Source organism: Leptopilina boulardi, unplaced genomic scaffold, assembly GCF_019393585.1.
Source record: "Leptopilina boulardi isolate dan_hultmark-lab unplaced genomic scaffold, ZJU_Lbou_2.1 LbouV2_316, whole genome shotgun sequence".
NCBI classification, from domain to species: Eukaryota; Metazoa; Arthropoda; class Insecta; order Hymenoptera; family Figitidae; genus Leptopilina; species Leptopilina boulardi.
This window is the reverse complement of record NW_026137881.1, coordinates 726,290-751,770: the sequence shown is the minus strand read 5'-3', so window position 1 is coordinate 751,770 and position 25,481 is coordinate 726,290. Positions and strand designations below refer to the sequence as shown.

At 29.8% G+C, this 25,481-nt stretch overlaps 2 protein-coding genes across 4 annotated transcripts in view; one reads left to right on the top strand and one right to left on the bottom strand.

Annotated features, from left to right (window-relative positions):
• The window catches only part of LOC127283956 (zinc finger protein basonuclin-1-like), a 528,269-nt gene that overhangs the window by 219,504 nt on the left and 283,284 nt on the right, over positions 1 to 25,481 (top strand). The window lies entirely within an intron of this gene.
• Positions 198 to 1,649, bottom strand: LOC127283966 (uncharacterized). Its single transcript, XM_051309177.1, has 4 exons — positions 1,435 to 1,649; positions 1,251 to 1,322; positions 516 to 842; positions 198 to 402 (listed from the first exon to the last, which is right to left on the bottom strand). Exons 1-4 carry the CDS (start codon positions 1,571 to 1,573, stop codon positions 293 to 295), a joined length of 648 nt encoding a protein of 215 aa, XP_051165134.1. The 5' UTR covers positions 1,574 to 1,649; the 3' UTR covers positions 198 to 292.

Here is a 25,481-nt window from a genome sequence, read left to right as displayed (position 1 = left end):
AGCTCTCTCTGTAGCTCTTGCAATGACTTTAAATTTTTGAATTATTATTATTATTACTTTTGTTAACATTATTATTATTTTTAATTATTATTATTATTTGATTGATAATTTTTTCACTTATATAATAAAATTATTTTAAAACAAAGTAAGTGTTTTTTTGCAAAATTTAAAAATATTTTTATAAAAATGGTGTCAATTTTTTATTTTTTAAGAATTTAAAAGTACATAAAAAACAATAATACTTTAAAAACATTGTAAAAGAAACAATCAACAACGGAATGTAATTTTTTTTTTAATTGGACATTTTTTCATTCCTCAAATTGTTGCAAAATTTCGTGACGCATTTATTAAATTTGATTGTTGTTAGCCTTTTCTCTTCACGGCTATGTCGAAATACGAAAACTGCAAAAAGAAACAGTCATTACATTATTAGTTTTAATTTCAGAATTATAATCATATCATCAAACGTCTCAGATCCCTTATAGTTCCAGATATTTAAGGATATCTTACTTTACCTTCTACAGTGTTTAAAACGTTTTCAGGGATAGCCTCATGATTCCCCTTTCCCGTTCGGGACATTGATTTTAATTTTTCTTTCCCAAATAAATACACCAATAATTTAGTCGTCATTTTTTTAGGGTTATTTTTCAAGGACATTAAATTTTTTTCTTCCATCAAAGTAACAAATATACCACTTCCTTCAATAATTTCAACTTTATTTTCATTAACTTCAGGAATCTGCGCATCGTTTTCAGCATCTTGAAGCGAACTGTCATCTTTTGGTTCTTCATTTATAGCTCCTTCTGCAACTGCAGGTTCTTCATTTGGAGCTTTTCGCGCAGCTGCAATATGAAACGGTTATTTTTTATAAAGAAATCATAAGAAATGAAAAAATTAAATTTCAAGAAATATGAAAAAATTGTAGGAGTTTTTTAAGTTATGAAATTCAAATGTTTTGAATATTAAGAAAATGAAAATTTTATTTATTTACAATTTTTTTAAAATTTGTAATGTCAAAAAAAATTTTTTTTATTTAGATGAATTGAATTCCAATTTCTTTTTGAAAATTTAATATAACCAAAAAATTAAAATTCTATAAATTTTAGTATTTAAATGTTTTTAGAGATTGAAATTATAATCAGCGATCATAAAATCCTTTAGGTACTTTGTTTTATAAAATCATAATCAGTTTAAAAATTTTTATCTGTTTAAAAAAGTACCAAAATTCATAGATTATTATAAATAATTACCATTCAGCATTTTTTGTCCGCAAATGTAGCCTGCAGCATTGACTTCCAGTGTTTCTAACCACTCTTTGTCATCTAATAAGAATGTTGAAATTTTTAAGTAAAAATATTTGTCAAAATTTTCTGGAATTTAAAAATTATATCAAAAATTGAATTATTAAAAATATATCTGCGAAATAGAAGTTACCATTAACCGCAATTATCTTTGCTTTGTAAGATTTCCTTCCCCATGAAATGAAAGCAGTAGAATTTTTCCTTTTTACAATATCCGTTTCTTCAACGATGCTTACAGTTTTTTCGGAAACCCAATAAACAAGATAAAACATTTTTGTTTATTAACCTTTATTTTTAACTGACAAGCGACTTTCAGAAAACTCAAAGAGTAAATTTTTGAAAATATGAAACAGGTTAAACAAAACACTATTTAAATGTTACGAGGATGAAAAAGAAGTTCCTTGATAAAAAAATATCAGCAATTTTTAAAAAGCATCGATTTTCAGCGCCAAAAATATGCAATAACTTCAAAATATTTTTATCGAACATTTTGCCAGTAGTTCATTTAAAAGCTTTTAATGTATTTTAAGACATAATTGGTTTAATAAAAATAAAACGAAAATTGTAGAATATTATATTTTTATTAATACTATCGATAATATCGAAATAAAACATAGAGTTTCAGTTATTTTTTTTTAAGTTGACATAAAAAGTAAATAAATAAAAAAAATGGATTGGGTTTGTATAAAATATATTGAAGAATGCCCTGGACACAAAAACAACAAATCATACATTTTACCATTATCCGATGTAGAAATTGAAAGCGAAGAATTTAATACTAGAACAACATATTTAGCAAAATGTTTCCGAAATAAGAATAAATGGTGTCGTGCACTAATTGCGTTCATCGAAAAGAACAGTAACTTATTTTTCAATTTACTCTAAGCATGTTTTATAGACTAATTTTCATTTCAAATGTATATATTAACATATTTAAAGTATGAATAAATTATAAATACAATTATGTTAGGTTAATTTTGAGTTCAAAATTAAATGTAAATTATCGTAAAAATGAATGATAACGTGCAAAACTAAAAATATAAAAATTCTATTTTACAAATACACATATGACTATTTTATACGAATATATGTATATGTGGAACAGGTCTAATTCATACTTTAATAGACTTCAAACCAATTAATCTATATACTATTAAACTATATGATTAAAATAATTGTTGGTTAAAAATAATAATAGTTTGATTAAATTATAAATTAACTATCAAATACACAAACAGTTTTATTAAAAACACACATACTGTCATTTTCATATTTTGTTACATTTTCTCAAACATGATCTTGAAAAAAACAGGCACAAAATATAAGGCTATAGAAAGAAAAAATAAGTATAGATTGAAGTATCCTCCAATGAAACAACTTGACATAAATGATGGATCCTCCTTTGAAGAAGGAATACACGCTGAGAAGGTAACAATTGTGAAATAGTAGCAACAGAGGTATCCGTCAAGTCCTAAAACTGATATTAAAAGATGCGATCCATTAAGTCCTAAAATTAAACCTTATAGATGTGATCCATTAAGTCCTAAAATTAAACATTATAGATGTGATCCATCAAGTCCTAAAATTGATCCCAAAAGATGTGATCCATCAAGTCATAAACCTAATCCTAAGAAATCAGATCCATCAAGTCCTAAAATTGATCCTAAAAGTTGTTATCCATTAAGTCTTAAAATTGAACCTAAAATATTTGATGCATCAAGTCCTAAAATTGATCCTAAAATATTTGATCCATCAAGTCCTAAACCTGATCCTAAGAGATGAGATCTATCAAGTCCTAAAACTGATCCTAAAACATGTGATCCATCAAGTCCTAAAACTGATCCTTAAAGATGAGATCCATCAAGTCCTAACCTTGAACCTTATAGATGTTATCCATGAAGTCCTATAACTGATCCTAAACGATGTGATCCATTAAGTCCTAAAATTGAACCTTATAGATGTGATCCATCAAGTCCTAAAATTGATCCTAAAAAAAGAAATCCATCAAGTCCTAAAACTAAACCTAAAAGATGTGATCCATCAAGTCCAAAAACTGATCCTAAAAGATGAAATCCATCAAGTCCTAAAATTGATCCTAAAAGATGAGATCCATCAAGTCCTAAAATTGATCCTAAAATATTTGATGCATCAAGTCCTAAAATTGATCCTAAAATATTTGATCCATCAAGTCCTAAACCTGATCCTAAGAGATGAGATCTATCAAGTCCTCAAACTGATCCTAAAACGTGTGATCCATCAAGTCCTAAAACTGATCCTAAAAGATAAGATCCATCAAGTCCTAAAATTGATCCTAAAATATTTGATGCATCAAGTCCTAAAATGGATCCTAAAAGATGTGATCCATCAAGTCCTAAAACTGATCTTAAAGATGTGATCCATCAACTCCTAAAACTGATCCTAAACGATGTGATCCATCAAGTCCTAAAACTGATCCTAAAAGATGAGATCCATCAAGTCCTAACCTTGAACCTTATAGATGTTATCCATCAAGTCCTAAAACTGATCCTAAAAGATGAGATCCATCAAGTCCTAAAACTGATCCTAAACGATGTGATCCATCAAGTCCTAAAACTGATCCTAAAAGATGAGATCCATCAAGTCCTAAAATTGATCCTAAAAGATGAGATCCATCAAGTCCTAAAACTAATCCTAAAAGATGAGATCCATCAAGTCCTAAAACTAATCCTAAAAGATGAGATCCATCAAGTCCTAAAATTGATCCTAAAATATTTGATCCATCAAGTCCTGAAACTGATCCTAAAAGATGAGATCCATCAAGTCCTAAAACTGATCCTTAAAGATGAGATCCATCAAGTCCTAACCTTGAACCTTATAGATGTTATCCATCAAGTCTTATGACTGATCCTGAACGATGTGATCCATTAAGTCCTAAAATTGAACCTTATAGATGTGATCCATCAAGTCCTAAAACTGATCCTAAAACATGTGATCCATCAAGTCCTAAAACTGATCCTAAAAGATGAGATCCATCAAGTCCTAAAATTGATCCTAAAAGATGAGATCCATCAAGTCCTAAAATTGATCCTAAAATATTTGATGCATCAAGTCCTAAAATTGATCCTAAAATATTTGATGCATCAAGTCCTAAAATTGATCCTAAAATATTTGATCCATCAAGTCCTAAACCTGATCCTAAGAGATGAGATCTATCAAGTCCTCAAACTGATCCTAAAACGTGTGATCCATCAAGTACTAAAACTGATCCTAAAAGATCAGATCCATCAAGTCCTAAAATTGATCCTAAAAGTTGTTATCCATTAAGTCTTAAAATTGAACCTAAAATATTTGATGCATCAAGTCCTAAAATTGATCCTAAAATATTTGATCCATCAAGTCCTAAACCTGATCCTAAGAGATGAGATCTATCAAGTCCTAAAACTGATCCTAAAACATGTGATCCATCAAGTCCTAAAACTGATCCTTAAAGATGAGATCCATCAAGTCCTAACCTTGAACCTTATAGATGTTATCCATGAAGTCCTATAACTGATCCTAAACGATGTGATCCATTAAGTCCTAAAATTGAACCTTATAGATGTGATCCATCAAGTCCTAAAATTGATCCTAAAAAAAGAAATCCATCAAGTCCTAAAACTAAACCTAAAAGATGTGATCCATCAAGTCATAAAACTGATCCTAAAAGATGTGATCCATCAAGTCCAAAAACTGATCCTAAAAGATGAAATCCATCAAGTCCTAAAATTGATCCTAAAAGATGAGATCCATCAAGTCCTAAAATTGATCCTAAAATATTTGATGCATCAAGTCCTAAAATTGATCCTAAAATATTTGATCCATCAAGTCCTAAACCTGATCCTAAGAGATGAGATCTATCAAGTCCTCAAACTGATCCTAAAACGTGTGATCCATCAAGTCCTAAAACTGATCCTAAAAGATAAGATCCATCAAGTCCTAAAATTGATCCTAAAATATTTGATGCATCAAGTCCTAAAATGGATCCTAAAAGATGTGATCCATCAAGTCCTAAAACTGATCTTAAAGATGTGATCCATCAACTCCTAAAACTGATCCTAAACGATGTGATCCATCAAGTCCTAAAACTGATCCTAAAAGATGAGATCCATCAAGTCCTAACCTTGAACCTTATAGATGTTATCCATCAAGTCCTAAAACTGATCCTAAAAGATGAGATCCATCAAGTCCTAAAACTGATCCTAAACGATGTGATCCATCAAGTCCTAAAACTGATCCTAAAAGATGAGATCCATCAAGTCCTAAAATTGATCCTAAAAGATGAGATCCATCAAGTCCTAAAACTAATCCTAAAAGATGAGATCCATCAAGTCCTAAAACTAATCCTAAAAGATGAGATCCATCAAGTCCTGAAACTGATCCTAAAAGATGAGATCCATCAAGTCCTAAAACTGATCCTTAAAGATGAGATCCATCAAGTCCTAACCTTGAACCTTATAGATGTTATCCATCAAGTCTTATGACTGATCCTGAACGATGTGATCCATTAAGTCCTAAAATTGAACCTTATAGATGTGATCCATCAAGTCCTAAAACTGATCCTAAAACATGTGATCCATCAAGTCCTAAAACTGATCCTAAAAGATGAGATCCATCAAGTCCTAAAATTGATCCTAAAATATTTGATCTATCAAGTCCTGAAACTGATCCTAAAAGATGAGATCCATCAAGTCCTAACATTGATCCTAAAATATTTGATGCATCAAGTCCTAAAATTGATCCTAAAATATTTGATCCATCAAGTCCTAAACCTGATCCTAAGAGATGAGATCTATCAAGTCCTCAAACTGATCCTAAAACGTGTGATCCATCAAGTACTAAAACTGATCCTAAAAGATCAGATCCATCAAGTCCTAAAATTGATCCTAAAAGTTGTTATCCATTAAGTCTTAAAATTGAACCTAAAATATTTGATGCATCAAGTCCTAAAATTGATCCTAAAATATTTGATCCATCAAGTCCTAAACCTGATCCTAAGAGATGAGATCTATCAAGTCCTAAAACTGATCCTAAAACATGTGATCCATCAAGTCCTAAAACTGATCCTTAAAGATGAGATCCATCAAGTCCTAACCTTGAACCTTATAGATGTTATCCATGAAGTCCTATAACTGATCCTAAACGATGTGATCCATTAAGTCCTAAAATTGAACCTTATAGATGTGATCCATCAAGTCCTAAAATTGATCCTAAAAAAAGAAATCCATCAAGTCCTAAAACTAAACCTAAAAGATGTGATCCATCAAGTCATAAAACTGATCCTAAAAGATGTGATCCATCAAGTCCAAAAACTGATCCTAAAAGATGAAATCCATCAAGTCCTAAAATTGATCCTAAAAGATGAGATCCATCAAGTCCTAAAATTGATCCTAAAATATTTGATGCATCAAGTCCTAAAATTGATCCTAAAATATTTGATCCATCAAGTCCTAAACCTGATCCTAAGAGATGAGATCTATCAAGTCCTCAAACTGATCCTAAAACGTGTGATCCATCAAGTCCTAAAACTGATCCTAAAAGATAAGATCCATCAAGTCCTAAAATTGATCCTAAAATATTTGATGCATCAAGTCCTAAAATGGATCCTAAAATATCTGATCCATCAAGTCCTTAACCTGATCCTAAGAGATGAGATCTATCAAGTCCTAAAATTGATCCTAAAAGTTGTTATCCATCAAGTCTTAAAAGTGAACCTTATAGATGTGATCCATCAAGTCCTAAAACTGATCCTAAAAGATGAGATCCATCAAGTCCTAAAATTGAACCTTATAGATGTGACTTGAAACTAATCATAAAAGATGTGATCCATCAAGTCCTAAAACTGATCCTAATAGATGAGATCCAACAAGTCCTAACCTTGAACCTTATAGATGTTATCCATCAAGTCCTAAAACTGATCCTAAACGATGAGATCCATCAAGTCCTAAAACAGATCCTAAAAGATGTGATCCATCAAGTCCTGAAACTGATCCTAAAAGATGAGATCCATCAAGTCCTAAAATTGAACCTTATAGATGTGATCCATCAAGTCCTAAAACTGATCATAAAAGATGTGATACATCAAGTCCAAAAACTGATCCTAAAAGATGAGATCCATCAAGTCCTGAAATTGATCCTAAAAGATGAGAACCATCAAGTCCAAAAACTGATCCTAAAAGATGAGATCCATCAAGTCCTAAAATTGATCCTAAAATATTTGATGCATCAAGTCCTAAAATTGATCCTAAAAAAAGAAATCCATCAAGTCCTAAAACTAAACCTAAAAGATGTGATCCATCTAGTCCTAAAACAGATCCTAAAAGATGTGATCTATCAAGTCCTATAACAAATCCTAATAGATGAGATCCATCAAGTCCTAAAACTGATCCTAAAAGTTGTTATCCATCAATTCCTAAAATTGAACCTTATAGATGTGATCCATCCAGTCCTAAAACTGGTCCTTAAAGATGAGATCCATCAAGTCCTAACCTTGAACCTTATAGATGTTATCCATCAAGTCCTAAAACTGATCCTAAGAGATGAGATCTATCAAGTCCTAAAATTGATCCTAAAAGTTGTTATCCATCAAGTCTTAAAAGTGAACCTTATAGATGTGATCCATCAAGTCCTTAAACTGATCCTAAATGATCAGATCCATCAAGACCTAAAATTGATCCTAAAAGTTGTTATCCATCAAGTCCTAAAACTAAACCTAAAAGATGTGATCCATCAAGTCCTAAAACAGATCCTAAAAGATGTGATCCATCAAGTCCTAAAATTGAACCTTATAGATGTTATCCATCAAGTCCTACAACAGATCCTAAAAGATGTGATCCATCAAGTCCTGAAACTGATCCTAAAAGATGAGATCCATCAAGTCCTAAAACTGATCCTAAAAGATGTGATCCATCAAGTCCTAAAACTGATCCTAAAAGATGAGATCCATTAAGTCCTAACCTTGAACCTCATAGATGTTATCCATCAAGTCCTAAAACAGATCCTAAAAGATGTGATCCATCAAGTCCTGAAACTGATCCTAAAAGATGAGATCCATCAAGTCCTAAAATTGAACATTATAGATGTGATCCATCAAGTCCTAAAACTGATCCTAAAAGATGAGATCCATCAAGTCCTAAAACTGATCCTAAAAGATGAGATCCATCAAGTCCTAAAATTGAACCTTATAGATGTGATTCATCAAGTCCTAAAGCTGAACCAAAAAGATTTCAAGATAATGCCAAAATTCTTTTAAAAATGCTTTATTTTGTCTAGTTCCTAATCTAATCCCAAAACCATAGCTTATTTGATTTATTATTTTATTTGATAATCAGCCTTTTAATTTGTCTCTAATTTTCTTATTTTGATACTAGTTGTTACTAGAAGAAAAGAATCAAATTGCAAGATTAAGTAAACTAAAAGAAAAATATCTGTCATCTAAAGGACAATTTCAGAGTTATAGGGTTCAAAAGGTTCGTGTCGACATGGATGAGGATTATAACTTTGAAGAGGACGACGAAGCTGATTCTAATAGGATTAGAGAAATATTAGGACAACCAAAAAAAATAAGAAATGATGTTGACGAAGATAATAATAATAATAATGATGATGATGATGATGATGATGATGATGATGATGATGATGATGATGATGATGATGATGATGACGATGATGATGATGACGATGATGATAAAGATGATAGTGATAACTATAATGATTATAAAGACGATAAAGATGATAATTTTTATTTTGCATTTGTTCCAGAAAATATTAAAAAAATTCTTTTAAATGAAGGTATTTAAAATTAGTTGAAGCACGATGACAAAATTACTTTTTTTATATATCATAATTTTTTTGCTTATTTAGTGCTTATTTAACTGAAATGTTTCATTTAGATTCGGTAATGGAAGAATCTAAAAATAATTTTTCTACAAAAGTGAAGGGAACGAAAAGGAAAAATGAGTTGTTATCCTTCAATAATAATAAATATAAGGTAGATGCACTTTTGCCTGAAAATTCAAAGAAAATTCCAATTGTCAAAAAATTAAAGATAAAAAAAGAAAGTTTGGAAGATAATTTTTCTACACTATTCAAAAAAAAGAAAATTGAAAAAAATTCATTATGTTGCAATATTAATAATGAAGATACAATAGATGCACTTTTGCATAAAAATTCAAATGAAATTCCAATTCTCAAAAATGGAAATGATCCAAACCTTAAGGTATAGTACATTTATATGTAAAGACTTTTAATTATTTAAATTCAAAAAATATGAACAAACTAATATTCTCATCTGTCGATTTTTGAATATTAGTATGGCTCTTCCAATCAAATTGATCATCTCTTGAAAAAATCATTTAACTTATAACGTTCGTAGCTTTAAAAGTCAAATTTGAACATCTTTCTTAAAAAATTTTTTTATTAAAATCCAACAATTTTTTAAAACACTAGAAATTTTTGACCGTTATATTATTACAATTATCATTATTTACATTTTATAGTACAATTTCTTTTCAATTTTAGAGTGTAATGATAAACAAAGTGAACCATAAATTTTCAAACACTTGTGGAATGGATTCGTTGCTGGAGATTTTAATTGTTGCTACTATTGATAATTTAAAAGTTGAAAATTTAATTTCTCAGCTTCAAGCAATGAATACAACCATGAATTTAGTTTTATTCATAAAACAGAATGGTGTTAAAGAGGCTTATCTAAAAAGAGGAATAATTTTGAAGGAATTAATTAATAATTTAGATAAGAAGAAAATAACCTCGTATAAAAATAGCATTTTTGTCGAGTGTTCGATAAATGCGTTTTATTTATCGCAAAAGTTATTCGAAAACTTACCGCAGTCGCAAATATGCAGAAAATGTTTGAAATGTGGACAAATGAAAAAATACTTAAAAAGAGAGTTTTTATTGAATAACTCCTTTTTGGAAAATCCCCGTTCAGAAAGAAGTTTGTTCAATTTTTTTGAACCTGATAAATCCTGCTCAAAATGCTTGGGAATTGTAACAAGCACGTATGAATCTAGTGGTAAGATTAAAGAACCATCATAAAGGTGAAATTCATAATAATGATGAATAATAGAATGATTTCTAGAAGAAATTATTTTTAGGTTAACAAATTGATAAATTTTTGCCTGGAAAATTTTCTGCAAAAATTTATTGAGTCAAAAATTTTTAAAAACATTCTAGAAAAAAGAACATTATATTTTTTCAAACAGTTGATATAGCTCGGGTGGTGTATGGTTGAGTATGGTTAGTACTTCAGATGAGTGACCGCCGTGGTACTCGCCGTAGTCATGGTGTTTTTCATTGTAGTCGAGATATATTAATTGGGAAATTCAATGTCAATTATGTGTTTCTGATGACTTTTCAAATGTTCATTTAGAACTTGTCTGTTTTATAATCCTTTAAGAAAGCTGAAATAGAAAATGATTAAAATTTTATAATTTTCTATAAACTGTTTGATTAAATAATAAGTTTTTACATAAAATATCAGTATGAGTTAGTCTAATTAAATGCAACTTGTTAAAAATAAAGGTACATTTGTGTTCATGGAAATGGAAAAGGACGATGAAAAAATTAATTTAGAAAAAATTCCATCCAGCTTCCCTGATTTCGCCGGAAATGAAGAATATGAATTCATACTATTAGGCGTAATCAGGAATATAAATAATCTTCTAGAACCAACATGCAAAAATAAGAGGTTTAAAGTTGGCGCTGATTCACAAGGCATGATGGGTCATTATACAGCGATATGTAAAAGACAGAATATCTGGGTTGAAATTGATGATATTACCGGAATTCAAAGAAATTTGACAACTGAAGTGGCAAAAACAATTTTTATTGGGCTACTCATATATGCAAAAATTTCAAAAATATAAATTAATATAATAAATGTTCAAATTAATTTAATATCATATTAATATTAATCAGTTAAATGATTAATGATTTATACGTTAAATAATTTTTTATTATTATTGTTTATTAATATTTAATTAATTTAAATTCAGAATTATTAATTTAATTTATTCTGTGTATGTAAAATAAATTAACCCAATTTTTAACCTGCAAATTTTATTTAATTGTTTTCTACTTACCTTTACACAATTAATTATGAACAATGTTTCTCAATATGTATGTTATTCCTGTTTCTTTTTCCGGCACATCACTTTTTATTTTATATTTATTAGATTCAATAATAATCAAAATAGTATCTGAATAAACAGAACCTCTTTTTATAATTAAAAACCAAAATAAGCATGTGGTTTTCAATTAATTTTCTTTACAAATTGACAAATCACTTCATGACATTTAGGCTAAAGTTAGTCATTCTTTTGATTTTTTTTCCAATAGAGAAGTTGGCCGCGTGACAGAAATGGCGATCAAATTTTTCAAATTTATCGTGACTTTTCAATATAGTTAATTTCAATTAATTTAAAAACTATTGCGAATTTTGAAAAAAGAACAAGAAGTGCTATCTTAGAATTTTTTCCTGGAACTCATTTTGCAATTTTGAATGCGACTTTTTCATCACCCTGTATATATATATATATATACATATATATATATATATATATATATATATATATATATATATATATATATATATATATATATATATATATATATATATATATATATATATATATATATATATATATAGAGAGAGAGAGAGAGAGAGAGAGAGAGAGAGAGAGAGAGAAGATCGATATACGTAAAGAGGATAATTGGATATAATTAATTACCAAAAAAACGGAATTTTCAAGTGTTTAAGTTATTATCAAAAGATCGAAGATTTTTACTCATGTGATATTAATTTGTATGTTTTAAATAGCCATAGTGGTTTGGTCAATCACAAAACTTTTTCGCTACTTATTTGCGTTAGGTTATTTTTTCAATGACCTGGAGTGGGATTCTGTAACTTGACTTCATTTATACTTTCACTTCACTTTCACTTTACTTTCGCTTCACTTTCACTTGCACTTCACTTTCACATTCACTTCACTTCCACTTCACTCCACTTTCACATCACTTTCACTCCACTTTCACTTCACTTTCAATTCACTTTCACTTCTCTTTTCACTTCACTTTCACTTCACTTTCACTTCACTTTCACTTCACTTTCACTTTACTTCCACTTCAATTTCACCCCGTTTTTACTCCATTTTCACTAAACTATGGATTCAATTTTACTCCTTCTTTACTACATTGTCACTTCACTTTTTTTTCACTTTCACTTCACTTTCACTCCATTTTTACTCCATTGTCATTTCTCTTTTATTTTACTTCCACTTTACAAACACTACATTTTGTTTCCTTTTTCACTTCACTTTCATTCTATTTTCACTTCACTTTCATTCTATTTTCACTTCACTTTCACTTTATTTCCAATTCACATTCACTACACTTTTACCTTACATTTACTCAAGTTTTACTCCATTTTCACTTTACCTCCACTTCACTTTCACTACATTTTTACTCAATTTTCGCTTCACTTACATTCTATTTTCAAATCACATTCACATTATTTTTACTCCATTTTCACTTCACTTTCACCCCATTTTTACTCCATTTTCACTTTCACTTTCACTTTACTTCCACTTTACATTCACTACACTATCCCCTTACTTTCACTCTAGTTTTAACTCCATTTGCACTTCACATTCACCCCCTTTTTTACTCCGTTTTCAATTCACTTCCACTTTATTTTTACTCCATTTTCACTTCACTTCCGCTCTATTTTCACTTCACTGTAACTTAAATTTTACTTTACTTTCACTACATTTTTACTCCATTTTCACTTCACTTTTACCTCCCTTGCACTTCCACTTTACATTCATTTCACTATCACTTCACTTTCACTTCATTTTCACTGGATTTTCGCTTTCACATTCACTCCCATTTTTACTCCACTTTAAAGCTCTTTCACTCTATCACTTTGAAGTGAATGAAGTAAACATAAAGTAAATATAAAGTAAATATAAAGTAAATATAAAGTGAATATAAAGTGAAAGTGAAGTGAAAGTGAAGTGAAAGTGAAGTGAAAGAGAAGTGAAAATGATGTGAAGTTAACTTCTAATTCCATTATTATAGAAATTTAGACGAAAATAAGGCAACTCAAACTTTCGTTTTGGAATATTTGCTCATCTTAACACACTGATGAATGTAAAAGTTTACCTAATTGAGACATTAAAATAATAATAATTTAATCAAATAAAAATTCGCACATATGAAAAATTTTCTGACAATCCGAACTTTTATAATTATATGAAGTTTGTAAAAATTATAACATTTCGAAATTCGATACAATAAAAATTCGTAATTTTAGAAATTGAATCCTCTGATAATTTGAATTTCTAAATTTTGAATATTTTGTAACTCGAATTTCTGAAAATTTGAAATTTTAGTAATTAAAGTTTCTAAAAATTCGATCTTTTTATGTAATTCCATATTTTCTGATAATTCGAAATTTTAATAATTCGAATTTCTAAAAATACGAACATTTGGTTATTCGTATTTTTACAAATTCAGTTTTTTTATAATTAATACTTTTAGAAATTCTATCCCTTGATAATTCGAACTTTTAGAAATTCTATCTTTTTTTGGTAATTTGTACTTTTTACAATTCGATCTTTTCTTAATTTAGACCAAAACAAAGTGACTCAAATTTTCATTTTTAAATATTTTCTCACCTTTTAACACTGATGACGATAAAAATTTCACCTCCATTGAAAAATTTAAATCATATCAAAAAATTTTTAATTAATTATATATATATACAAAAAGAATATAAATTCATGTTTTTTAATTACAAGTTTTTTTTTGTCAATAAATTAATATGCTGTCGAATATATATTCGCGCATTAAGACACGCACACAGTGATGATTGTTGCTTGTATATATATATATATATATATATATATATATATATATATATATATATAGTGTAATAAATTTTGGTCAAAGATTTATCGAGACTGTCGCCGGGATGCTTCTCTCTTTCGCTAAAGATAGGCGCCTCTGCTCAGTTACAGTCACCTCTCTCGGGGCCACCCAGTCCGTTGTGGCGATGATCTTGAAGCGATAAACGCATTATTTAATTACTTGAAGTAATTACCGATTATTACACGGCGGACCTGTCCTGAGATGCACCGTTTGCCATTAATTACGAGAAGGACCGGATGAAACACATCACTCGTTACGCAGCAATTCTTAATGCTCGCGCGCGCGCACCAATCATATATATATGCTCTTTTTAATTTTGTAAATAAAGATTATTGAATAATTTCATTCGTTATATTTTCAGCAAAATTATCAATATTACAATTACGAATTTGCTAGAAAAATTCTATTGGATTTTTTTTTCCTTTGAAAAAAAGAAATTGAATCGATTAGTATATATCGATGAACGATATATTTCTAATCTCCAAAGAGAGAGAAAGAAAAAGAGCCAATTAAGCCCATATCGAACTGAGGATCAATTGGTTTGGATATATAAACAAAAGCGCAAGAAGGGAGAATCGATTGCCGCGCACTTATAATCAGAGTCTTTAATCAGTTTTTGAAAAAGCGAGGAAAAAGTATATATATTACTTGGTATAATAGTCCTTAAACGGTAATTTCGAGAGAAACGAGCAAGAAATAGAAAAGACAATTTCAGGGCTGTATTTATAATTATAGGAATAAAGAACGTTGATTTCTTCAATTATATGGAAACATTGAATCTTAAGTTCATGTAAACCTACGAAGAGATGATAATTATGAAAATTGAGATATAATTTTAAATTAAACCAAAAAGAAATAATATTATTTTTAGCTCAAAGTGTAAATAAACTATTCATTTGGAGGGTTAATAGAATTCCCTCGAGGACAACGCTATCTTGGCATAAATGCGCCTCCCCTTCCATTATTACCAACGACACCGTTCATCATATCCAGTAGGTAAGATCTAAAGAGAAGTAAAGGGAAAAAGACAAAGAGAGAGAGAGAGAGAGAGAAGAAGGAGAAAGGAATGAAGAAGATAAGGACCAACAATCCTTACGTCCGAGGTGGCAATCAGAAATCTTTCTTTCCTTCGCCCTTGCCCCCATCAACCCCGGTGACTCGCTTCTCGATCCTTTAATTTTTTTTTCTCCACTATTTTCTCTCCTTTCAGTTCTGTCCTCCTCTATCAATGTTCACCTTATCCTTCTCCCTCGTCTTTCCTTGTTTAACTCCTTCTCGTTGCATTTATCTCTCTCTCTTTCTCTCTCTCTTTCTCTCGCCCTTTTGACTCGTCCTGAGAGACTGAGGGACGTACGACAAGAGACAAATAACGCTCCCACGGGTCAGAACGTAGATCGAGGAGCAAGTGAACGCACATTAATCTGTATCAGCAGACGCTATCAATATTTAATCGTAATCCAGTGATTGCTGAGAGTCTGTGTGTGGCTGTATGTTTATAGATATATGTGTATATACTTGTATATAGTTTAGATGCCGGGGCAAAAAGTTGAGTTAATATCGCCTCTTGAGAAAATATGATGATATCAAAATGAGAAGGAAAATTTTGATTTTAGTTTCCGAAAATATATAAAAATTCAATATATTTTCGAATTATTTGTGTCATTATTATAAATTATGTTTTACACCCAGAAAAAAGATTTCTTTGAAACAGAGAAATCGTTTCTTTAAACTCACTTTTTGAATCAAAGTCACACTAAAAAAAAAAAGTAGAATTTTTACCCCAAAATCGGTATAAAAACACAGCCCCACAAAAAAAAAAATTTTTTTTGTCCGACGAATTAGACTAGTCATTCCATACGTATTTATGGGTCGCTGAATCCAAATCCGGGGTCAGAATTCAATAGTTGGTTCGTTTTTTCTTTCTAACCTCAAAAAACTGACTTTTTCGGTACATTTTGTGACATAATGAAAAAATGTAATCTTTTTTTGCATTTCTAATCATGAATTACTATTTAAAAATTAATATCACATAAAAATAGCATATATTCTTCAAATTAAAAAAGGCGGATCCAATATGGCGGCCCAAAATGGCGAATACTCTAAAAAATGATTCGATTTGCTTGAAATTTGGCACTTGGAGGTTTTTGGGGTCGCTGATTACGAATCTGGTGTCAGTTTTTAACAATTAAAAATGGCGGAAAATTTTTAAGAAACTAATTGGATTCGCCTGAAATTTGGTAATTGGGGGTTTTTAGGGTCACTGATTACGAATTTGATGTCAGTTTTTAAAAATTCAAAATATCGGATCCAATATGGCGGACATGAAAATTAGAAATTTATTGAATACACTCGAAAATCGTTACTAAGAAATTTTCGAATAAATTTTTAGCCTAGGTACTCAGTGATTATACACGCTTAAAAAGGGTTTACTTTTGGCAACAAAACGTCCGGTTGGTATTCAAGCATCCAAAATTTGCTGTTGTGCCAACAAAATTCTGGTTGTCCGATCCAAGCTTTATTCTATTAATTTTCCGCCATATTGGATCCGCCATTTTGAATTTTTAAAAACTGACACCAGATTCGTAATCAGCGACCCCAAAAACCCCCAAGTACCAAATTTCAAGCAAATCGAATCATTTTTTAGAGTATTCGCCATATTGGATCCGCCATTTTTAATTTGAAGAATATATGCTATTGTTATGTGATATTAACTTTTAAATAGTAATTCATGATTAGAAATGCAAAAAAAGATTACTATTGAATTCTGACTCCGGATTCGGATTCAGCGACCCAAAATACGTATGGAATGACTAGTCTAGTTCGTCGGACAAAAAAAATTTTTTTTTTTGTGGGGCTATGAAATTAACTGCAACAAATTTTATCTTAGTTGGGGGAGGGGAGGGGAGTAAACAGTCTATGTGAATTAGCATTGGTTTAAATTATCCGCAACAAAATTTATCCAGTGTTTTTTCTGTGAGATAAAATTTGTTTGAATAAAAAAAAAGTTTGCTTTGCTTTGACGAACTTAAGGGGAGATTTTCATTGCGGGAGTAAAAAAAATATATTTTTTTTATTGCTTTTTTTTAAAGCTATATATGTGCGATTTTTTGATCCAAAGAATATTTTCGTTTCTATAGCGTCTTGAACTCACCGACGCGACGCGACGTTCCGAAGCTGAGAACCGCTGAGGTCGTAAGTCTTCCGCCATATTAGATCCGCTGTTTTGAATTTTGAAAATCTGATATCATATTCGTAATTAGCGACCCCAAAAACTCCCGAGTAAGGAATTTCAGGCATTTGAATCGCTTTTTAAGAGTAGACAAATATTACATATAAAAATGCTTCAAAATTTTCCCAAAACATTAAAACGCGCGTTTTTCTCGATCTCGAAACAAGATTCTTCAAACTGTTGGGCATCGTAGCGTCTAAACTATTTGACCAATCAACTTCGGGTTTGCGGATAATTAAAGGTAACTAAATTCTGCTGGGGTTATACCTTTAATATGATATAATTGTTAACAATAAAGATTTTTTACAAGAGGTCAAACAAAAAAATAAGGCAAAAAACGCAGTGTTTTAAAAAATTGGCCGCCATTTTGTCATTTGTTTAACTTTTTAACTATTTTATAGGTATAGCCTATTCTTTAGGATGTCATCTTTCTAAAAAATGTTAAGTTTTTGTTTTAGACTTAAAATTGCGTATTGTAGAATGCCCACCGTTTTTCCTATTTAAAACAACATTGTTTACTAGGTGCGCCATATTGGTCGCCATTTTGTTATTTTTTGAAAATGAAATAAATGTTTTAAAAGTTCAAAGATGTACCTTTATTTAAGAAAAAAACTACATCACTATAAGTCTTAACTGTTCCCCGTAAAAAATTGTCAAAGTTTGTGTTTGGCCTCCGCAATGGGAACCTTCCCTTAATTTTTTGAAATTCAGATGAAAATTAGAGGACTCGAAAATTTTATCGACATTTATAAATCTATAAATTTATGTGTGACGAAATTATGTATTCTTATATGAAGACTGATGGACTATATTTGAGTCATTGTTGAATTCCCATTCTTCAAAGCCGCATAACGAAAGGCCGTTAATGGCAGGGTCATTCTAAGCGCAATAAAATATTACTAGATGCGCGCCTTATAAAGAGTATATCGGGTACACGAGTGGGATATAGTCGGCATGCGAGATAGGTCATAAGGTCCGTTTAACCGCAGAAGAGACGATGTGGTCACGAGGTCTCTTGTGAGATTAATGTGTCGCCTCCTATCACCGGTGATTGACAGCCGCCGTGACCACGACAAAGCACCGACTTCTAAACCCCCCCCCCTACACCCCCTCATGTTTCTTTGAGGGGAGGGGAAAACTATGTATTACCTTCTCTTTCTCTCTCTCTATCTCTTCGCGACGTCAACATCATCCGACATTGTCTTCAGGGCCCTTTTCTTGGATCACTGTTCGCATAATCGCGTTTATAATCGACCTCCGAATACCTGTACGGGATGCCTTTCTAACAAATTGTCAAACGAGAGACACAAAAAAAAATGGTATACAAAAATTTTATAATAAGATATTTTTTCTAACTAATCGAATTTTAATATTTTCGATGTCAAACGCAACTATTTATAGAATATTGGTGAACAGGAAATAATAACCATTTCTACAAAAAATAGTTCCAGTTACCATCAATGCATTAGTTTAACTAATAGAGTAATTGGGTTTACCATTTTTATAATTTAATTATGTTTGATTCTAACGTTTTATCGTGAGGGACCGGTGAAATTTCAAGCTATTAAAATAAATTAATGTTGTTTAAGGCAGGTCAAAGTCGATGCGATTTTTCCACTGAAAATCTATGTAAAAATTTCATCGACTTTGACCTGCCCTTAATTTTTTATTTTCAACATGGCGACAGTTGGCAACACCATGCGCGCGCAACCAACTCCAATTGGACTTGAAGTTGCCAAACGGATAGGAGCTATTGTAGAAACTCCATTAATGGACGCTTTATGACTCCAGCAGTACTTGATATAATCGAGATGTTTCGTGTCACACGAGTATTTTCGGCGAAAAGTAAACAAAGCGATCTTCTTAAATATATAGGGGAGACCGAGGAGGAAAGTAACAGAGGAGGAAAGTAACAAAGCTTATAACTTTTAAACAAATTATCGGATAGACATGGTTCAAACATATTTTTAGTCGGCACTGTTCCCCCTTCCTCCTCCATAGTGTGTCCGAGCCTGACAGGAAAGGTTAGGTCTGATTCCGGTGTGACGTGCAGAAAAAACGTCAAAAGTAAGTTTTCGTTTAAATTTTCAAAGTCTCGTATTTCTTTAATTTTATTGTTTTTCAAAATGTGCCTTTCGTTATTTTGTAGCCTTATTATCTGTCTTTAAGTTGTGCTTAAACAAACAATTTAACATTTGTGTAGTTTTAACTTTTTTGTTGACATACAAGAAAAAAGCGACCGAGGAGGAAAGTAACACGCTACTTTTCTCCTGTTGTCGATATTGTCCATTAGGCCAGTCAATAAAGACAAAAAGTGCCATTAAATGTAGACAGGCAACTCTAACCGGAATTTGGTAGTTTGGGGGGGTAGTATAAAGGCCCCACAGTTTGCTCTCGATTTCCGGTTGCAGAAGTTGTTGTAAACAATGGTTGAAGTTGGTGAAATGTGGTTTTTGCGTGCTCGTTACTTTCCTCTACATTTTAGAGGAAAAAGTTGTTATTAGAAAAAAAAGGTATTAAAAATACCTACAAAATGGTGGGTCGAAAGTTAAAATCGGATTATTTGTTTAAAAGTTATTGAATTTAAACCATTAAAAATGGTACTTTTTTAATTGTTTAATAACTTTATTAATAATAATCCGATTGAAGTGAAACTTTCTGAAAATATGCCCCTCATGATACTGAACAAAATGAAAAAACTTCAAGTTTAAACGGATGAATAGTTTATAAATTATTCCATTTGTTAATTAAAAACATGTTGTTTTTCAACATAATTTCTACAGAACGATATGGAGCGAATTCAATTTTTTTTCTTTCATTTTACTCTTGAAGAGTGATACTATCATGTACATAAAAGAAAGAATTGAAATTCATTAATTAATTGCATAATTATGGATAAAGAAAAAAGGGTACGTTTTTTCGTTATAAACAATTGAAATTACTCGACCAGTTTTTACTCTATCGGATTCTAATAAACGCCATTGAATTTCTTTTTTCTTTACAAAACTTTTTAAAAAAAGAAAAACAATCTAGGTCAAAGGGGGGGGGAGATAATTTTTTTTTTCAAAAAAATCCTAACACTATAATTATTAATATTTTTCATTCAAATTTATAGTACTTGTAGTTTAATATGTGTACTGTTAAATAAAAAATTGTAAACATTGAAAAAAATTTTTTTATTATTAATAATGACGGTTAAAGAGAGCTCAACATTTTACCTTGCTCCGGAAGGCGGAGTGGGGGAACTCGGTGGCGCGTGGCAAACGCCGCCACAAAATCAAACTCACCCGATCAAAATTACAAAATTTGTTATAACTCGGTTAATTATTAACCGATTTTAATCTTTCTTTTTTTGAATTCATGTTATTTTTTCTCCTCTTTTCAAAAATAAATTTACATTTTTAATAAAAAAATTTTTTTTGCTAATATTTAAACATTTTTTTTTTTAATAACAATTTTTTTTCACTAATTCAAGTTTTTTTTAAATTTTTTTTTATCTGCATATAGTGACAGGTATTTTAGTGTCTTTTTATGTTTAACGTTTTTTAAAATTATTTATACACATTCGTGTAGCACTATGTCATTTTTTTCATAATTTAAAAAATTTTGATTTATATTACTTTTTAAATAATGTAATGATGTTTTAATGTATATAACAAAAATTAATGTATTTTAATAATAATTTATATAATTTAACAGCAAATTTTTGTTATATATTTTTTTATTTATTGCTGTCTTCACGTGACCACGAGGTCACTAAAAATTTTGGGTCCGACAATAAAAAACGTTAAAAATAAAAAGAGACTAAAATACCTGTCACTATATGCAGATAAAAAAAAATTTAAAAAAAACTTGAATTAGTGAAAAAAAATTGTTATTAAAAAAAAAATGTTTAAATATTAGCAAAAAAAATTTTTTTATTAAAATGTAAATTTATTTTTGAAAAGAGGAGAAAAAATAACATGAATTCAAAAAAAGAAAGATTAAAATCGGTTAATAATTAACCGAGTTATAACAAATTTTGTAATTTTGATCGGGTGAGTTTGATTTTGTGGCGGCGTATGCCACGCGCCACCGAGTTCCCCCACTCCGCCTTCCGGAGCAAGGTAAAATGTTGAGCTCTCTTTAACCGTCATTATTAATAATAAAAAAATTTTTTTCAATGTTTACAATTTTTTATTTAACAGTACACATATTAAACTACAAGTACTATAAATTTGAATGAAAAATATTAATAATTATAGTGTTAGGATTTATTTGAAAAAAAAAAATTATCTCCCCCCCCCTTTGACCTAGATTGTTTTTCTTTTTTTAAAAAGTTTTGTAAAGAAAAAAGAAATTCAATGGCGTTTATTAGAATCCGATAGAGTAAAAACTGGTCGAGTAATTTCAATTGTTTATAACGAAAAAACGTACCCTTTTTTCTTTATCCATAATTATGCAATTAATTAATGAATTTCAATTCTTTCTTTTATGTACATGATAGTATCACTCTTCAAGAGTAAAATGAAAGAAAAAAAATTGAATTCGCTCCATATCGTTCTGTAGAAATTATGTTGAAAAACAACATGTTTTTAATTAACAAATGGAATAATTTATAAACTATTCATCCGTTTAAACTTGAAGTTTTTTCATTTTGTTCAGTATCATGAGGGGCATATTTTCAGAAAGTTTCACTTCAATCGGATTATTATTAATAAAGTTATTAAACAATTAAAAAAGTACCATTTTTAATGGTTTAAATTCAATAACTTTTAAACAAATAATCCGATTTTAACTTTCGACCCACCATTTTGTAGGTATTTTTAATACCTTTTTTTTCTAATAACAACTTTTTCCTCTAAAATGTAGAGGAAAGTAACGAGCACGCAAAAACCACATTTCACCAACTTCAACCATTGTTTACAACAACTTCTGCAACCGGAAATCGAGAGCAAACTGTGGGGCCTTTATACTACCCCCCCAAACTACCAAATTCCGGTTAGAGTTGCCTGTCTACATTTAATGGCACTTTTTGTCTTTATTGACTGGCCTACATGTTTTAACTAATGATTGAAGCAAATCGTATTTAATTTTACGAATAACAGAGATTTATTTAAGAAAAACCTGTGATCTAGGTAAGCATAAAATATCTTTAAGAAAAAAAATGAGCTAAATTCATAAAATGTTCGAAATATGTGCTAAATATGTGCCAAATAAGTATAAAGTGTACTTAAACTTTCATGTGTTCCTAATAAAAATATTTCTAATTAATAATAGTCATTAGACTAAAGAATTTTACATAATTTTATACTGTTACTTTCCTCCTAGGAGCTTGTTACTTTCCTCCTCGGGGGTGAGGAGGAAAGTAACAGATGAAGAGCTTGCGTAAAAGTTATACTGTGAACTGTCAATTTATTATAAATGTTTAATTCAAATTTTATTTAAAAGGTGAATGTCCAAGCTTTCATTTAATATATTGGACAAATTTATCCGACAAATATTTTTAATGTTAGCATAAAAAAACTGATTTTTGTTACTTTCCTCCTCGGTCTCCCCTACTGACGATGTTCAAAAAGTAAAGGAATAAGTGATATTAAAATCAAAAAGTGACATAATTGATAATTATCGTCGATAAATAGCAATTTTATAATTCGAAAATTTTTGTAAATTCACGCATCTTAATATTAAAAAATTTTGTAGGTTAGAAAATATTTTTTTTAATTTCTTTTTAATATAATGAATGTAATTTAATTGTGCTCTCAAAATATTACGTAAATAAATTTCAAAAATATATTCGCAAAAAAATAATAAAAATATAAGAAACAAAGCAAAATAGATTTTTTATCATTCAATAATATGTCTAAGGTGTTGTGATTTTCTCTTGCGTTTTAGCTTTTTTCTGTGGTATTTTAGCGAATGTAAATTTATTTCGAAGTTTATTTTCAGCTATTATTGTAAGTAATAAAGTGAAATTTATATTATAAATAAATTATTTTTAAGTATAATTTTTAATAAAAATAGATAATGAAATATTAAATTAAGATAGATAATAAATTTACTTTTCAATCATTTTTTCCTTATATTATTCTAAATTTAAAATAATGATTAAATATTAGATTTTTTAATTGAAATTAATTCGTAAATTTCAATTTTCTTTTTATTGCAGTGTTTTACTTTTAAAACTAAATTTAAATGAATTTAAATTTCCCGCTTCATTTGCCACCGAAAACTGCTAAAGTCAAGTGTAGAATTATTTTTGTAGTTACTCAACGACTCGTATAGTGCTCTGCCTTCACTTTTACATTGCGTTTCACCCCCGTGATTGGCAGTTGTTAGCAATTCGGTTGGCAACACTGTGAAGCACGCTCATGCTCGTCAAGCAATGTCGTGATAAAACGTGGTCATTTGTTTTTATGTTCTTATACATTTTATATAATTATAAAATTTCTATATAAATTATTGTACAGAGTGTTAAAAAATTGCCATGGATTTGCGGGAGTTATTAATCTCATAGAGGTTCGAAGAATATGTAGATCGTTTTGAATGTAAGTAACAATTTAATCAATAAACCTAACCTATAAAATTTATTTATTATTATTCGCATCATGCAAAGAATATGTTTAATATAAGATTTATATCTCACTTGATATAACAAAAAAGTTATATTAACGTTATAATAACAAAATTTTTGTAAATGTAAATAATATTAAATAAATAATTGTCGTTGTAAGTATTTTATTTATCGAATTACCTATTTTATTAGTAAGTTGAATTTTATCAGTTAGGTTAACTAACTACTTACCCTAACTATACTTTGTTCTCTCAGTGTAGATTTTTATAACATACGAAGCAACTAAAAAGGTTAACCTTCTATTGTACTTTGAAAAAGAATAATTAGCGAAATTTTAGATACCGGTCCCACAGACAGCTAAAACAGTTTAAAGGTCAAATTTATCCATATGTTAAAAACAGTATCATAGACAACATTTATTAAAAGATAGAATAATTCCTAATTTAAAAGAAATTATACCCATAGCAAAAGTCACATTCTTTAATACCCTAATCACATACAAAAAAAAAATTGTATTCGAAAAAAATTTCCCCTTTAGAAAAGAAATATTCGCGCGCTTATAATATATAAACGTTCTTTCAAAGAAAGAATTGAAAAAAATTAGATTGCTTTTGAAGTCGTGACAATTAGTCGGGTGTGGCGGTCGCGATATAATTAGATGAGCCGCACGTAATTTGCAAGAGAGAATATGATTCTGTCTTCGTCTCGGAGGTGCAATTCTGGGGTATTTACATCCCCCTTGGGATAGAAAAAAAGGCGGAGGGACGAAATTCCATGGACGGGATACTCCGGTAAGCGGAAGGCCAAAAACCCCTCTTTTCTCTTTGTGTTTATATATATCTATATATGTATATACGGTTTTAACGTTCCCTTCTTTCGTCTCGAAAGAAAGGGTTAATTAAAAACAACAAAAGCCATCCGCGCCATTAGCACCCGTTTGTATGCGTCCGCGTTACGATTATATCCGAGGCGCGCACGTCCCCCTTTCTTCTTTTCGCTTCTCTTCTTTGCGTAATGCAAAAGCGCGAGTTTAACGAGACGCACAATAAGAAAAAGAGTTGCTATCCTCACTTAATGCAACCAAATGGCTCTCTTCGAATATACTCTTGTTATTATTATTATTAATTTTTTTTTCTTTGCTTCCTAATCGCTCATTTATTATTGAAATTTATTGTACTTTTGCCATTTGAAAATTTTTATTCCTATCGGAGATCATCATCTCTTTGTGGGGTATATATTAAAGTCTTTTAAGCGCTTAATATCTTTTTAAGCCTTTTTTTTACAAGTCCCTGGTTAAAAAATGGAATTTCTTTTGAAATCGTTTCTTTGATATCGAGGAGGAAAAATTTGTTGCTTTTAAAAATTTTCAACTAATTATTTGATTAATTTTGTATACGACAAATTTACTCTTTTATTGTCTTTATAGTATATA

Bases quoted from the DNA above. Each gene is read 5' to 3' on its own strand.
- LOC127283966 (XM_051309177.1), bottom strand. From the start codon at position 1,573: ATGTTTTATCTTGTTTATTGGGTTTCCGAAAAAACTGTAAGCATCGTT. The intron at 843-1,250 runs GTAATTATTTAT...TTCATATTGCAG, and splicing joins CGGACAAAAAATGCTGAATG to CTGCGCGAAAAGCTCCAAAT. The intron at 403-515 runs GTAAAGTAAGAT...TTCTTTTTGCAG, and splicing joins CGTTTTAAACACTGTAGAAG to TTTTCGTATTTCGACATAGC.